Raw genomic sequence first — 17,742 nt, 5'->3', positions numbered from 1 at the left:
AGCCCAGGCTATCCTCAAGGATTAAACTCCTTCTCTGCCTCCTTAGCATAAGGTTATGGTATGTTTCACTATGCCTGCCCTTCCTTGATTTTGATGAAGTGTATAAGTGCATAAAAGGTCTACTTTTTGCTGATATGAAGAAATAAATACTGGTTAGCTGTTTTTTGGCCATGGGCTTCATCATCATTCTCCAAGAAGGAACGTAAACTACAAATGTTCAAATTAAGTATCTCCTTTCATCTTTCAATGAAAAACATTGTATCAATATGAACTTGAATATTATTCTCTGATTGAACACTTTGGTAACTGCTTATTTTTATTGAGACCAAAACGAAAAGCTCATGCAAACAAGAGAACTACTTATTGCTTAAGACCACTTGTCCCAATAGCTTACCAATAATAAATGTTTACATTTACCATTATTTCATAAATAATTTCTATAGTTCCTAGAGTAGATTCTGTATGTTTTTCTTGGAAGATAATTGAAATGACATTGCCTACTGAGATAGAGAGTTACAGAGAGAACAGAAGGTGCGTGCAACTCCAGAGAAGTGGTTTTGGCTTGGCTTTTGGAACACATGGCTGAAATTAAAAGATGAAAATTGGCATATATGTCCTGAATAGAAGTAGACCTTCAGAATGAGAGATAGAGATACTTTATAATGTGACAAAAATCTACATCACAGAACTCAAAAATGGTGACCTATAAGTACTGAATATAGAAACAATCTTTTCTGTTTCCTGTTACTCTGCAGTTCTCTTTTGGACTGTTTTAAAGACTTTTTAACCATGAAAAATTAGCTGACACACATAACATAAAATATTAATAAAGTAAAATGATGTAAAAATAAAAATATGTTGTGAAGCAACATGGGAATCCACACTGGAAGTCTGCTTCATTTGAGTCCATTAAATGTGTGTTTAGAAATAATGTAGTATTAGGCTTGCAATATATAAGTAGAAAAATAATGGGACAATGGAGAACACTATTAAGCTAATATATGAATTGCTGTATAAAAAAATTCTCTCGGGGTGTAAATTGTACAAACTTGAAAATGACATTTAGTATTTAATCTCACATTTCTAAACAGGTGCCCCCTCAGTAGATAAACTTGATTTAGCATACAAAATCAGAGGGTATTTAACAAATAAGAAGGTTTAAAAGCAGTGTTATACATGTAGCTAAACTATTTGTTTCCCTTTAAATATTTGCCCCTATTGGCATTAGGACTATTTTATTTTTATTACAACAAGCAATAAAAATGAATTAAGACTTGTATTAGTAGTGGGACACTTGAAATAGAGCTCATATTTTTGAAATGTATTTAAAAGGCCTATCAGGAAATAGTCTTCACACAGCTTTTGAATACTTTAACAGTCTAATCCCTTTTTGTCAGAATTCTAAGACATTCTAAAATGTTCTAGATGAAATAAATTACTTTAGATCACTGATAACTTTGTCTCGCAGCTGTATACTGGTTCATGTTAAGTTCTGCAAGCCTATAACTTCCAGGAACTCTCACTCCAGAAGGCCCTTTGCTAAGTGAAACTAATTTAGGTTGCAATAACGATAAAGATTTTCTCTCCCTTTGAGGAAAAATGCGTAAGTCAATTTGGGGCAGTGGAGAAAGCACCCGTTCTCAAGAAGGTGCTTGTAAGCTAGCCCAGTACATCAGCGGCCCCAAAGGCTCTCTGACACTTAGCCTACCTTTCTGGACACTGCTGGGCACGGCTGGCCACTGATCGAGTCATTGCCAGTTTCGGCCGCCAGTACCCAGGACCTGGACTTGGAAAATATCTTAAGAGTTGCCAGCCTCTACAACCTCGTGTTCCCTGATTCGGAGCAAGTGCATTCAATTGGGGAAGATCACTTACGACTGAGTTTTTCATCATGGCTTTGACTGTGAAGCCCTCAGAAACCAGGGAATGAGGCTGGTGCACCGCGAGCGGCTGTTGTGGCAGCAGTTTGGTCCTCTTCGACATCTTATCTGGGCATTTGTTTAAAGTCAGGGTCTCTTTTTCTGCCACCATCTTCCTAGAAAACGTCTCGTCCTTATCAAAAGTATGGTAAAAAAAACCAGTGGGTTTTACAGATGTGAGCGGGAGGTCGGGAAAAAAAATATAAAAAGTCGCGTTACTGGTCGAAATTCAACTCCTCGTGGTGCCCAGGGTGATCCAGATGTTTGGCAGCACCAAGGTGAAGGGACTTTAGGGGAGGGGAGGGGCGGGAAGAGGGCCGGGACCTGAGGCTAGAGCCACTACAAGCTTCCAAAGGTAAGCCTCCTGGTTGCTAAGCGACTCGTCAACACTTCGACCCGATAGTCCCGCCCCTCCGTGACGCGCGTTTCCTGGGTCTTAATCCGGAAAAGGCTACTGGCGCGGCCGCGGAGGCAGCTTGAGGAAAACTTTACGCGTTAAAACTACGACTCCCAGCAGGCTTCGCGCTAGGGGAGCTGCGCGTGCGCACTGCGCCTGCCGTCGCGCGGGGAGGGGGAGGGGAAGGCCTGGATGACAAAACCAGAGAGAAACGCTGGTGGGAGGCTCGGGCGGGCGCCGGTGCCCGCGTAGGTCCAGCTCGCCTCGCAGCCACCACCCGCCCGGTGACCATGATAGGTACGTGGGTGCCTGCCAGGTACAATCTGTGCGCCGCCTGCGCCCGCGTGTGGCGCCACGTCACACCCCGCGGGTCCGAGTGGGATCCTCGGGGGCGGACCCGAGCCGCTCGTCAGTGACAGGGCGAAGGCGTGTGCGCCGCGCCCGCCCGCTCTGTGGGCTTCCTCGGCCCGGGAGGGGGCCCGCGAGTGGCCGGGTCCGGCGTGTCCTAGAGCGTAAGCGTGAGTTCCCAGTCCCCACCCCGCCCTTGCCCAGGTTAGCCCGCCGCCCTCAGAAGGCAGCATCCCCGAGGTAACCCCCGTGCACCACTGCGCCCTCCGCTGGCCGGGCTCGCCCCGCCGCGTCAGCAGCACAAAGTTCAGACACTAAGAAAACCCCAGGGAGCGTCCGACGGGTGGAGGCTGCACCTTGCGCCTTCAGTTCCGTCTTGTAAGTGTCACCTCGGAGATCTGAGGTGAAAGAGTGGCGGAGAGTAGGTAATAGCAAAGACGGCATCTTTTCGCAGTTTGACAAGTGCAGCTTCGGAAGCGGCCGCTAGGGTTGTTACAAGCACTGTGAAGCAGGAAGGTTAGAAAGGTCCTCTCTGGCAGAGATGCTAAATTCAGAGTCACTTTTGGGGTTCACCTCCAGGATAAGTAGAAAGGCATATTGGTGTTTAGTGGGCATTCTTGTTTAAAGGTTTTGTTACTGTAGACTCGCTCCAAGTGATGTCCTGAATATTTGGTGAGCTTGTTGGTGATATATGCCTGGCAGGTGACACTCCAAGCGCATCTGACGTCTGTCTGTCAGAGGTGTGTTTAGAAGACAGATGAGAGGTGGATCTATGAAATAAGTGCTTTACACGGTGAAAGTGGCTAAGTATGTTTTTAACTTAGGAAAGTAATGCTAAAGTATGTAGATCTGCCCCACCTCCACCCCTTGGGCATCCTGCCAGGCAGCTAAGATCCTCACTGAGGCAGAGGTGCAAGCTAAATTCTTCCCTTGGTTGCATAGTGCACGTTCTTTGGTGAATGCATTGGAAACTTGCTAAATTAAGAGAAGAGTATACTTTTTTTTAATGAATCTTACTGAGCCTTTTAAGTGACATATACTTAATAGTCCATTGTAAACACAAATATGAACTGAATCTGTGAACCAAGTGGGTGAGATTAGGAAAAAAATTACAAGAAAGAAATTTCTCATATTTTAAAGACAATTACACGTGCTTAGTTTCTTTCAGCTTACTCTAGTTCATGGATGATTTGGAGAAGCCAAAGTTCCCATAAAGCTATTTAAAGACATGAAATTAAGACCTAGAAAGAATCCTTTTTATAAAGAATCTAATAAGTTATTTTATTAAAAACTTTAGAATGGAACACATTTAGGCAGTTTTATTTAGATTTATCTGGGACTCTCTTGTGGATGACAAAATTAAATCAATTAGTGACAGAGCCAAGAGAAATACAAGCTGAGTTTAAAGACTGTTCTTTCTCTAGCTACTCTTTTTGCAGGGTGAATAAGTGTGTATTTTAACACAAATGGCTAAATCCTTGTCCCCTGCCAAGGAGTTTCCATATTAAAACAAACAAACAAACAAACAAAAAAACAAAACTAAATAAATTAAATTAAATTAAAACTAAATAAATTATTTCTTTCAACTAGTTGTGTTGCCTAATTCTATTGGTAGCCATATTTTTAGTAAACTTCAGTATTGACAGTGAAAACAATTCAACCTGGAAGAAATAGTTTTGCCTTTTTCTGACTAATCTTTGGACCAGGAAACAAAGGCAGACAGTCTTTATCCTTAGGTCTGCTGCAGATCAAAGGAAACATAAATAGCTCTAGGAACTGAACAGTTTCTTCCACTGCACAGCACTGCTGAGACCGGTCCTTTTATACTTAGACTCTCTCTGTTGCTGTATCCTCCCAGTGCAGGCAGTACTCTGCTCTGCTAGTGAAGTCCTTCCTTCACTAGACTTTCCTATGGATAAGTTTCCTGGCCAAATATGAGGAAGAACTTACCCCAAAATTAATTTTCCCTTTATTGTTTTAAAATAGAGGGTTTTCTTCTTGTTGTGGAGATGGCTTCAAAAGTACTTACATTTCCCACTTGGATTATGATTGACGTGTTCAATGCCTTGACCCAGACAGACTTAAACCATAATATAATTGAAGTCTATGAAAGATTCTTCCTTTGTAAGGCATGGAGAAGGGAGTCACAATAACAAAAAGCAGAATAGAAAAGCTTCAGAAAATTTAACTGAGAAAAAAATGTGTTTTTGAGCATCTCTTTTAAAACTTTTTAAAAATGAGTACTTCTTTGTATTTAAAATTGAATTTAATGGTAACAATTGTGAATTGTTTTAAATGCCCTTTATGGTTAGGCAGTTGATATTATCACCTATTATAATTAAAATAGGAAGTTCTTAAATTGAAACCTAGTGTTATAGAAAATTTTTAAAACAGGAATGTAGCTCAGTGATATATCCTAGGAGGCATAAGACCTTGGGTTCCATTCAAAAGTGTTGTTTTTTTAATTGATTAAAAATATTATTTTCTATATCTTGCTTAAAATCTGTTAGAGAATTTAACTGTATACATATAAAGATCACAGTAATCCTGGCCTATTTTCAATTTTATAATGTTTTTTATATATTTAATAAAAATATATATTAGTTATGAAAGTGTCTTCCTTTCTCAATGAGTATTCACTAGTCAAAAGGCCTTTCTTTTAGAATGCATGCTGCACAGGTGTCTTTGGGGCCCTGTCTTATCTGACAGTGTTAGTATACATTTATTGTCACTTGCCAGTGAGTGTTTTTTTTTGTCTTCTTTAAAGATAAGGGATGGAACATTTTAATTTGAAAACGAGTTTTAGGAAAAGTCATTTATTTTGTAATCATATACGCTCCAGGATGGAGCGTATATTCTGTGTCCGGTACTGATAGTAGGTGCCAAGGATACAAGAATGGAATAAGCAGAAAAAAATGCTTTGTCATTGTAAATATTGAAGTTATATTAACTATTGGCCCAACATCTAGCTGGTTTTAAAACCTGTATACAGAAAATTTGAAGTGTGGAAGTTGTAGTTGAACGTACTGTGTATTGCTACTTGCCCAGTCACTTTGCAACTTTAGATGAAAGCAAGTGTATATGCAGATATTGTTTGTTAAGGTGCCATTGTGTCACTAAATGGGTTACTACACAAAACTTTTGTATAGAAGAGTTTATAAATTTCTATTCAGTTCTTGTTTGGGTCCAAAGGCTCTGAAAAAAAAACTTTATGGCCTTTACAAATGTTGGTCCTATTTTTAAGGTTTTTCTGAAGTCTGAATTTTTTTAAATCTAAAGCTCCATGGCTTGAAAATTATACAAGTGAAAGTTCTTTGGTATTAAGATATGCAAATCCATCCCTACCTCTAAAGCTTCTTTGATAACCCTCCCTCAAAAAAAAAAAAAAAAAGGAAAAAAAGAAAAAAGTTCTCGTTATTTCAGAGTGCTTAATATTCATGAGTCAGGTTCAATGCAAAATGCTTTATTCTGTTAGCTTTCAGTTCTTTGATCAATGAAAATTGTTTCTTACCTGCTGTTTCTTCAGCCTTTAATTGTAGCCCAGTGCTTTTTCAATGTTTCTGTTTTAATTTGCATTTAATGAGCTCATTTAAAATTTTTCTTTGTAGTATTCTGAGTGGTTCCCTTCCTAACATTTATAAGAGTGAAGATGGAGACTCATCTGGCAGCTAGCTGACATATATTACAGCTCCTCTTTCAGGTCCCTGGCTTACTTACTTCATCTTATAGAGGAGAATTTTGGTTAAAAGGAATGCAGTCAACAGTGCTATTTCCCCTAGTAAAGTGTTTCCTGGTCATCTAGGATTCTATCCAACTAATCCAGCCTCCTCAACCTCCATACTACATAGCATGTTATCTTTCTTGGATTATTAGATATTTTACTTGACAGTGATCGTTCCCCATCAGTTATTTCTGCTATTTTCAATGGTGCTGGACAGGAATGAATGTTCCTTGTATGTATATGCGTGTATTCTTCTGTAAGGAAGGACACAGAAATAAGAGACGGTTCTTTCCCATGAGTTCTGATTTCCTTGGGTGATAAGACATCTTTATGGCACAGATTTTATCCTCTTCTTTAGAGAAGCAGCATATGGTATTTATATTCATTCTATCACATGGTAATTGTGTTTTACTATGAACCCAGTTTAGATATAACCTTCATATATGCTACAGAGAGTAATAGAATGAAGGTATAATATGAGCCAGTACCCACTCATGTTCTTTTAGGAATTGATGAACTTCCCAATGGCTAGGCAAAAGAATTTCTTCTTTCATTTTGATGACTTTGCCACCAATTTGTCTTTCTTTCATTCTTTCTTTTCCTTTCTTTCTTTTTTCTTTTTCTTTCTTTCTCTCTTTCTTTTCTTCCTTCCTTTCTTCCTTCTTTCCTTCCTTCTTTCTTTTCCTCCTCCTCCTCTTCTTCTTCTTGTATTATGAATGGTATCTGTCATATGTTATACCATGAAGATTTTCTGTCAAACATTTTTTCCCCCATCATCTTTATTTCAGAGAAGTAACCAAGCAAACTGCTTGTCAATTTTGAGCTGCTGACGTTTTACAGTGGGTTCATATGGTTGCTGTTATATGCCTATAGTTTATTGGGATTGTCTTAGTTAGGGTTACAATTTCTGTGATAAAACTGCATGACCATTGCAACTTGGTAGGAAAAGGTTTATTTGGCTTTTATTTCCACATCACTGTTCATCATTGAAGGAAGTCAGGACAGGAACTCAAACAGGGCAGGAACCTGGAGGAAGAAGCTGAAGCAGAAGCCATGGAGATGTTGCTTACTGGCTTGCTCCCCATGGCTTGCTCAGCCTGCTGTCCTATAGAACCCAGGACCACCAAGCCAGGGTTGGCACCACTTACAATGGGCTGGGGCCTCCCCCATTAATCACTAATTAAGAAAAATGCTCAATAGGTTTGTCTACAGACTGATCTTATGGATACATTTTCTTAATTGGGGTTCCCTCCTCCCAGAGGACAGTAGTTTGTGTCAAGTTGACACAAAAACGATCCAGTACAGGCATTATATCATGAACGCTGTTTTGTTTAGATGTGGGGGGAAGAGTTCTGAAATAATTTTTCTGGAGTCTAACTTTCAGGGACCTGCCCTGTTGGATCGTCATTGTTGTACTTATTTGCATGAACTTTTATAAGGAATAATAGTAGCTTCTCAGTCAGTTTGAGCATTTTATAACCAATGGAGTATAAAGTAGGAAAGTCAGATTAGTCAAAGCAGAGTTAGTGATGCCTTTTGATGTTAGATTTTGGAAGAGGTAATGATTTTCTTTTTTGTCTTCAAGAAATGATAGGGTAAAAAAAGCATAAGTGGTTTAAGATTGATAACTGTGAATTCTTAATTATTAAAAAGATTTATTTAAAAAGTTTTAACATGAGAGCGTAGTTTCCATAACTTAAAAGTAAAATAGTAATATTTCATTTCTATATCAGGAAGTATATTCCCAAATTATTGTTTTGGAGCTGTAAGAGTTTCCAGAACTCTACTATTCAACATGTAATGTTTTTGAATCACCAAAGAACAACCTTTATGAAACACCCTTAAGAATAAGACACATGGGGCTGGAGAGGTGGTCCAATGGCTACGAGTGCTTGCTGTGCATACTTGTCCTAAGTTCAGATCCTCACTGCCATATTCAGATAAGCCCTTGTGTGTCCAACTCCAGTAATATGTGGTTGGGGTATGTTGAAGGAAAGGGGATCACTTGTGCACAGTGCTGGTTAGCTTAGCTCCAGGTTTGATGAGAACACAATCTCAAGGAGATAAAGTAGAGCAAGGTAATCTGATCATCATCAGATTACTTGGTGATGCTGTCCGTGTAGCTGTGTGTACAGCACACACAATGATGCATGCACATGCACACACACTCAGAATGAAACAAAGGCCCCAGAGCTGGAATACACATTTAATTAATTATGCTTTCATTGCTAATAAGGTCAGGAAAGTTTTAACTGGTAATATACAAAAAGCAGTTTTATGTTGTGATCTTAAAAGTAGAGATTTCTGGAAGAGAAAATTAGAACCACTGTTTCAGTTTCTTTAATCATCGGTTTTTCTCTATATGTTTTAGAAAGGTTACTAAAACTCCATTAGTTACTCCATCAGTTACTCCATTAGTTTTTCATTGCTACTATAACCAATTACTACATGTTTAATAACGTAAATTAATCTGTGACAATTCAGGAGATTATTTGTTAGCAGCCTGGTTTCTGCTGTAGGCTCAGGGGAGAGCCCTCTCATCCCTGGAGAAGTCCTTGGCCTCCCTGCTCTGCTCTCTTCTCAGCTTCTGTTGTCACAGTGCTGCTGCTGCTGTGGCTGCTGCTATCATGTCCTCCTCTGCCTTTTCCTCTGTCCTCTTCCTTTCAACCTCCTTCTTTATCCTTCCCTTTTCTCTTTCTCATCTCTTTTTTTTTTTTCCTATTCTACTCCTTACTTTTTCCTCTTCTTCCTTGCATGTTTTATTTGCTTGTTTTGAGACAGATTTTGTTCTGTGTAGCCTAGGCTGGTTGCAGTTGTGAGATCCATTTGCCTCACCTCTTCTCCAGGTTTGTGCCACATGCACTGCTACATTGCCTTCTTTATAGTGGTTTAGGTTCTTTTGTCTTACAAAAGTACTTGAGGTTGCCTGGATAGCTCTCCTTTTCCAAACCTTAATTTAACCTTGTTTGAAGTTTCCATTTGTCACATTTGTAGCATTCACAGGTTTCAGAGACTGGAATGTAGACAGTTTGAGGAAGTGTTATTTATTTACCACTGTAGGCAGTAATTATCATTTAAAAATAAGGTTGATTTTGGTAATTCTGTTTTTTTTTTTTTAACATTTTTGCCTGCCATTTAAATGTGATACAATAATGTAATAATATTGCATGTAAGGGATCTAATCCCTCCTTCCATGCCCATGGACTAGTCGATAGCAGTAGGTAAGAACATAGCTTACTTTTCAAGGCAGTTTTCCTAGGTGGCAACAGAATATGTGGCTACTATCCTGGACTGAAATGTTGAATTACAGCTGGGTAATCTGATGGAACAGGTTGCTTATTTGCTTCCTGTAAAGAAAGGGAAGCTTTGCTGTACTTTTGACAGGAAGTATAACTTTACATAACAATAGATGATCAGGGAAAATAGGAACACATAAACATTTCATGTATGTTTTGATTTCTGATTGAGTTTGCTGTGAATATTAGACACTTAATGATTTTCTGTAATAGAATAACATTGTCTTACCTATTGTAAATAATAACTACTCTGCCCTGTTGAAAATTACAGCTAAAATTTTTAAAATAAACTTTAGTAAAGTTGAGAACAAAAAATATTGTAGCTTAATTTGCTTCAGATTTTAAGAGTGCAATATAGATTTTGGTTTTAGGAAAGGCTGTTATCTGAAATGTATCCTGTTTTTTATTATTAATATAGCTAGAAGAAAGTCTTAATAAAATCTGGAATATAGGTTTAAAGTGATGCAGGATTTCATTTGTGAAAAAGAAAAAGGTTAATTTTTTGGTTATTGTCGGCAAAATAAGGAAAGGAATGTCCACTGTTTATTTAGACCTCATTCTCGGGACTTGTGGCAGGCACAGAGGCTATGCTGCAATAGAGGAAGCTGTTCTTTACTGAATATACTATGTTCATATATGTTCAGTTGCAGGATCCAGCTAAGGTGGGATTTATTTCTAATACCACTGTGCTTCTGAGCAGGTAGCTAAAGAAAGTAGACTTTGCATAGAGAGACTATTAATAAGGTGGAAGACTCATTAGCAGGACATGGACTAGGCAAAGGCCAGCATTTGACATAAGGAGCTGAGGAGGAAATGATATGCGAGGTTACAAGGAAAGTGTAGAGCATCTCAGAGAAGTTTTCCATGTCATGTTGGAGAGGGAAGGCCTTGCTCTGAGTAATGGGAGATTGCTTGCTCTTAATGGATGTGACAATTTTATATAGAAAGATAATTTTGGGATGAGGACCATGTTGATTCTCATTTATTTACTTTTGGTTAACATCAAAATCATGACCATGCTTTATCATAAAGTAATACTCTACAAGTTAAACATTTGTAGTTTTGGTGAATTCCAGCAGAGGAAGGAAATTTTGACAACTACAGAGGATGGTGATCAAGTTCATGAATCAGATTATCTTCCAAGATAATAACAGAATGTGGCTACCTATGATTAGTAAGTAAGCGGGTGGAGAGATGTCTCAATGGGTATAGAGCCTATCAAGCAAACATGAGAACCTGGGTTTGGGGCCCCAATGCCTTCATAAAAGCCAGGCTTGGTGGTGCCTCCTTTCAGGAGCTGAGCTAGGCAGAGACAGGCAGATCCATTACATTGGCTAGTCACTAGTTCAGAAGAATCAGTAAGCTCCAGGTTTACACATGGAAACACACACATACACACATACATACACACATATACACACACATACACCAGAAGCTGGACTAAGCCCTTTAAATCTGTTTTAGGGTCTATATGATGTTAGAACAGATAGCACTTTGATGTAATCAAAATACCTGCAAGGGCTTGTACATTTTGGATCTTGGACAGAATTATTTTTTTCTGCTAAATTCTAAAGACTATTTCTTTCTATTTTGATGTTGTATGTTTATGTATTACCTTGTTCTTGAAGGAAGAAGCATGTTTTTACTTAAGAGATAACTGCAGTAGGAATGGAAGGGGAGGAAGTAGCATGCTTGTCTTTAGTTTCTCTTCTCTAATGTCCCTTAGAATTCATTCTCCATTGATATTTGTCTTAGGGCTTAGCTTCATCTTGTTCATTTTTGTGGTCTCTAAGCCCAGCAGCATCTCAGTAAGAACTAAGGTAGGCAAGAATGAATAACTACATAGCTTGATCTGATAAATGCTAGATACACTTACAATGTTTCAGTTTCAGAGGAGATGATGCTTTAAACTTAGGAGGTCAGTCTTCCACATTTTCCTGTGAGAGTGAATTAGAGCTAGCACAGGATGCTTTTTCCTTCTTTCCCTGTTCTGAACAGTTGCTTCTCCTCAGTTTTTCTCTAGCATGAACCCTTAGAGGAAAGCCATTCAATTATTTCAATTTTTGATGATGCTGGGATTTCAAAGTGATTGCTCTATGTATGATGCTCAGAATATAAATCACACAGATGCCTTGTCTCCTCTACCTTTAGCTTTTAACTTCACATCAAATACAGTTTTGCTTCTTTGGGATCTGCACTTGTTTCCCTAGTGCAACTTTTCTCTATGGGATACTTTCAATAGAAACATATGCTCAATGCTTCAAAGTAATTACAATATCACTAAAAGCTTCATAATCATGTTACTGAAACTAAATGTTAAAATTTGATTTTCCTTGATTCAATCATTTCAATTGACTTCTGGGTTGCTGCATGATTTATTGAAGAAGCATGACAGGCCAAAGTCAAGGGGTGCTTATAGTGCCTAAAGCCTTGTAGAGAAATTTTCATGGCAATTTAATTTAGAAAGAAATTTATCTTAATTACTCCAAGGTTGTTTTTAAAAGGTAAAACCTTTATTTTCATGCTTTTAGCATTTGGATATTTCTGGTGATGTCATTCCATCCTCTGCAAGGCTTAAGCTTCAACTCCCCAGCCCTGTTTACATACACACTCTGTTACTCAGGGAAGAGGGCAGTGCCTGATTCCTCTCATGATTGTTCTAAGCATGTTCCTTAATGTTATTTAAAAGACAGGTTTGACTTTAATGTTTTCATTGGGTATTCTCCATAATTTTGAGATATTTGTTTCTGTTTACCACGAGCAAACTCACCTTCAGCAATGCCTCCACATAATTAAATAACCCAATATGCCAACAGCATCACTTATCTATTTCCTAGGATATGGAACATTATAAATAAACATAGCTACTTTTTTCTCATTGCTCACAGGGGGCAGAGAAATTATCATTTATCAAGCTCATGTCTGGTTGTTCCAAAAACCATTCATTTTTATTTTTTAATGAAGTGAAGATTCAAGTGAATATGGAATCACCTTCCAAGATGACATGACGTTTTCTAATTTTTAGCTCAGGTTTTAAAAATTATGTCTGTTATAAAGCAGTAAAATTAGAATACTTTTCAATCACATTTGATATCTACTGAGCCAGAAATCTGGATATTACAGTGAAGTATTACATCTTTTGCTAATAATAATGCAAAAGCTTTGGTGGCATTTGAATCTTTTTATTAAATTTCTAAAGGTGAAGTTAGAAACCTTAAATAATTTGCTTTTGCAGGATTTTTGACAAAGAAAAATAAAATCAGATTATTCTCTGATTCTGGCATACTTTCTTTCCCCTCTCTTTAACAAATGACAAATTCTATAAATAAGTCCTCCACGGATGGTAGGTTTATTATTTGTTAGATTAATTTATTATTCTTTTAAACTGAAGCTGGAATAAATATACACATATCTTAAATCACTCTTCTCACCATACTATCATACAAAAATGTCTTATACACATATTAGTTAGTTCTCCACATTTCAGCTGTAAGGCTAGAGTAATGTTGCCTCTTATCATAGTTTCTGTCAGCTGGCATAAACCTAGACATACCTGGGAAGAGGGACTCTCCATTGAGATGTGCCTCCATCAGATTGACATCTGTGGGAATTTTCTTAATTGCTAATTATGTAGCTGGGCCCAGCCTACTGTGGGTAGTGCTATTCTGGGGCATAGAAAAGGTAACAGAGCAAGTCAAGGGAAGCAACTCAATAAGTAACTTTCCTATGTGGTATCTGGACCAGTTCCTGTCCTGATTTCCTACCTTGGCTTCCCCTGATGATGGACTGCAACCTATATACCAAATAAACCCTTTTCTCCCCAAGTTGGTTTTAGTCAATATTTTATGAAGCAACAGAAAACCAACCAGAACTTTCATAGATATGTTGTTACTCAGGAGGAACTGGAATTAAAGTGAGAAACCTGTGGTAGGGATAGGTCCCAGAGGGTTTTGGTTCTAGAATATAAAAAGTGACTTGGTTTTGATGTTTTTGTGCTTTTTTTTTTTCTTGCATACCATAAAATGTCTAGGTAAAATAGTTCAGCTTCAGTACATTTGTATACTCTCATATGTGAATATTCATTTTCATAGTGGTACCTGAATGTGACTTTATGTTAAGCATCAAAAGTATATATCATAAGGAAGATATAAGCCGGAGCCAAGCATGTTGTGGTGAGATTTGACCCTACTTACAAGCTTTTGTCTAAATATATCATGGATATTGGAGACTGACAAGACTTACAGATGCTTAGGACCCCATTGCTATGATGTGGTAACTTTCCACAATATAAACATCATTAAATCATTACAATTTTCTTTGTCCCTAGATTCCACAGAGATGATGTGCTATGACCCAGATGAATGCTGTTCATGTAGTAGGCTTGCATGGCAGATAGTCAGTCTGAAGAATCTAGCACTGTCATAGCAAGTAGTGAGAAATAAAACAAACAAACAAAATATCTAGAGATAAATGAAATAAAATAAATATCTACAAATAGGTATTGATGACTTTTTAAAGACCATATAAAGAATCTTGAGATATGGTCAAAGTAATAATGGTCAGGACCATACAGCATCCACATACCCATCAAGAGATGCGGTGAGTGAGGGACCCAAAAGAAATCAGCCCTCTCAAAATTCCATACTGTTTTGTATTCTTATGAACTATGATCTGAATATGTCACTATGACTAATCCCACCACAAGTGCTAGAAACACATCTGTTAAGCTCTCTGATAAAATTTAATTAGGGCTGCAACCAATGAGATCTGTAGCATCAGGATGAGGATAGTCTATAGTATTGTCTTCATCTAGTCTCTCTACCATGCATCCAACCAAAGACTTTGATCAGGAAGCCCAGTAGGTATTCATTCAGACAGTCAAGTTAAATGTCATTGCTACTAATGATAGGGACAATAGATATTCCACAATGCAGTTCTCATGCCTAGTGGAGAGCTACTGTATGGTTCACTCTCCTTTACATAGAGTCCAGGGCAATCTAGTATAAATTTATTGCCGCGTTGTTCCAAAGGTCAGACCAGGTGGGATATTATCAGTTCTCCATATTAGCTGATAAAGCTATAACTTTCAATGTAGAGCGTTGTGCTGACGGCCTCTTCTCTCAGTTGTTTTTTATAATTGTCATAGATGGCTATTTTTGTTTAAAACATCCTATAAATGTTCAACTTAGCCCAACTGCATCACCAGACTAGCACTGCAGTTGGTTTCAGTTCCCTCACAAATACTGTGGTCCTATGGATAAGAGCTTGTAGGACACCTGAGGAACTCTGATTTTAGGGAATTCCAAGCAGTAAATATACCTGCTTCTTTGCAATGGGGAGCCATTGCCTCACCTCTCATCTTGTGAGGAGAAGGGGATTAGTCCCTTGAATTTTCCATCCAACCAGTGTGCTGTGTGGGATGCAAAAGGTCCAAGGGCACACAGACTTCCACAGGCTCCTGGGCTCCCCTGGGGCTAATATGAGATCTTGCAGATAGTACTTTTTTTTGATATTGCTCTATGCAGGGGCAAATCAGTGGTTGAAACTGAACAGCAAAGGCTCCTTGGCTTTTTTTTTTTTTAATTAGTCCAATAACATGAAGATTCAGAACATAGATAACAAAGCAGATAATCCATTTCATGTTTTATTTATATAAAACATGAATTTAGCACTGTTTAAAATTAGTGTGAAGAAACAATGGATGGTAGCTCACACCTATAATCCTAACACCCTGAAATTAAGGCAGAAAAACTGATGTGAGTTCAAGACCATTCTAGGGTTCAGAGTGAGACTTTGTTGCAAATAAACAAATCTAGAACAAACAAAAGGTTCAGGAAAGCTCTGTCAAATTGTTTTTAAAGGAGTCAGCTCTCTACCTTTTCCAAAGTATTGAAAATATTTTAATATAATAGTTAAGTGGATCATTTGTGATAGTTTCAATATCAGTCCAAAGATAACTAGGAAGACATTTTTGTTTTAGTCTTTCGTATTGAATAATCTTTCCAAAATGTACCTCCTTTCTCTTGCCATGGTAATCACAATAGATTAAGTATAATTGTGTATTGCAATGTTTTGAGAGTATCTTTTATTCTTCTACAACTATCAGTTCCTGAATAACATAAGGATAAAAGCTTGAATGCCTGATTTTCCTATAACTTAATTTGGAAACTTTTAGTTTGGTCTTTATAAGTAATATTTATATATTACAGATCCTAAGAGCAAGATGGATAGGTATGTTTTTATAAAATATTCATATGCATGTCTATATGTGTTTACCTCAAAGCTTAATGTGGGTTTTATGAATACATAGGTATGTTTCTTAAAGAAGTAGTTTTAAATTAGAAAAATCTCAATGTTTTGATATCTCCAATGATAAAATTATTTTTCCTCCCGTGACAGTAAAATAAAAGAGATATTTTCAAATTCATGAATTCCATCAGTAGATTATGACCAATGTCATCAGAAGACTACTCTAACATGGAGCTCTTACGTTTTTAGGAGTTGTTTAGTCAGCAGCCCGTATATTTATATCTCTGATGGATTTTCCTCAGTTTTATAGATAGAGAAAACAGAGCAGATGAAACTAATGTCTGATGTCTGTTGAGTTCTCATGTTGTATGTTGTTCCAAGTGCTGTTCCTGATCATTCATGTGATACTATTTTGGTCCCTTTGCTGACATTCAGGAAACCAAAGGACTTAGAGGTCAGGTAGCTTGTCATGGGTGTCTCTCCCCAAGTTATAAGACCTGGAATCATGGACCACTTCATCAACTCAAGCTTTGTCCTTCACTCTCTTCTTTCTTTTCTAACAGAGCTGCCCCATCCCTACTAACCTCCTAAATCAGTTTAGAGGCTAAAATAGCAGATGAAGCTAAAAAGTTTCTTTGACTTATAACAATTTCTTCCAGAATTATCTTGTTGAAAGTAAATAGCCCATCTGGCTTCCTTTTTGTACAGAGCAAAACTCCCGAGTGAGCTTTGTGACTGATGCTGGCTGTATTCCATGAAGCGCGCCTGTTGGCCCTAAGCAAGATGAACACAATCTGTTTCTTCTAGTTCTAATAAAGAAAGAGAGTGCCTTCATTTGCCTCCTTAATTCATGGCTTGAATTTTATGTCCTTCTTTTGCACAATGGCAGTTTTCCTGCTGGTTTTTCTTTCCTTTCCTTTTCTTTTTTCCAATATTCAGGTAAATTTGAAACTACATAATAAACACTTTTCAATACAAGGACAGTACAATGAAATCACATTAAAACTTGCATTTTCAAACCATAGCAGGAAGTTGTTAGCTGTGTGACTCCCATTGATTAGCAGGAACTGGAAGGATGATTGAGAAAGCCGTGCTTCTGCTGTCCCATTCTTTTCTACTCTCTAAATAAATAGGAGTGTTTAGCCTTCTGTGCCAGAGTCCACAGGAGTCCAACAGCCAAGCTCTGCACACACTTCAGAGTTTACCTCTAAGTACCTTAATTTAGCTCCTGAGTTTACTTCTAAGAAGCAGCAGGAACTATCCCTCTAGCCTTGATAATTATCTTCCTACAGGGCTGACCAAGGCTTATAGAATGGGGACATTAAAATTTGAATCTGAATTTTCCTTGGCCAGAAAATAATTTGTTTCTTTCTGTGCTATTAAGTGGATAAGAATATTGTGAACTTTACAAGCTATTAAATGCATTTTAAATTTTCTTGTTGGACTAGACTTCATGAGGTCATCATGCTGGGCATTTTTTGTTTGTTTGTTTGTTTGTATGTCTTTCCATGACTGAAAACTCTTTTCCACATCTTGTTATTTGAGTCACAAGTACACAAAGCCAGTGCTTTTCTGATCTTATTCATTAAATGCCAGCTCACAAATAGGCATCTTATGAAACAACTTGAAGATTATGTGTGTGTGTGTGAGAGAGAAAGAGAGAGAGAAAGAAAAAGAGAGAGAGAGAGAGAGGGAGAGAAAGAGAAGGGGGTTGGGGGAATCTGTGTGTGCATGTGAAGGTATATGGTATTTGTATGTCATCAGGTGTGTGTGTGTGTGTGTGTGTGTGTGTGTGTGTGTGTGTGTGTGTGT

At 37.9% G+C, this 17,742-nt stretch overlaps 2 protein-coding genes across 5 annotated transcripts in view; one reads left to right on the top strand and one right to left on the bottom strand.

Annotated features, from left to right (window-relative positions):
• The window catches only part of Pacrg (parkin coregulated), a 438,897-nt gene extending 436,623 nt beyond the window's left edge, over window positions 1-2,274 (bottom strand). For both annotated transcript variants that reach the window (XM_055616071.1, XM_055616072.1), the window contains exon 1: window positions 1,876-2,274. In XM_055616071.1, coding sequence (XP_055472046.1) covers window positions 1,876-2,031 — 156 coding nt within the window. In that variant the 5' untranslated portion in view covers window positions 2,032-2,274. The remainder of the gene's footprint in view (window positions 1-1,875) is intronic.
• A 235-nt stretch (window positions 2,275-2,509) lies between these two features.
• Window positions 2,510-17,742, top strand: part of Prkn (parkin RBR E3 ubiquitin protein ligase) — a 1,244,902-nt gene continuing 1,229,669 nt past the window's right edge. For all 3 annotated transcript variants that reach the window (XM_055615985.1, XM_055615986.1, XM_055615987.1), the window contains exon 1: window positions 2,510-2,613. In XM_055615985.1, the coding sequence (XP_055471960.1) occupies window positions 2,607-2,613 (7 nt within the window). In that variant the 5' untranslated portion in view covers window positions 2,510-2,606. The remainder of the gene's footprint in view (window positions 2,614-17,742) is intronic.

This window comes from Psammomys obesus, unplaced genomic scaffold (assembly GCF_907164565.1).
Source record: "Psammomys obesus unplaced genomic scaffold, mPsaObe1.curated_primary_1811, whole genome shotgun sequence".
Classification (NCBI taxonomy): domain Eukaryota; kingdom Metazoa; phylum Chordata; class Mammalia; order Rodentia; family Muridae; genus Psammomys; species Psammomys obesus.
Note: the sequence above shows the minus strand (reverse complement) of the source record. Positions and strands in the feature narration are given on the sequence as shown.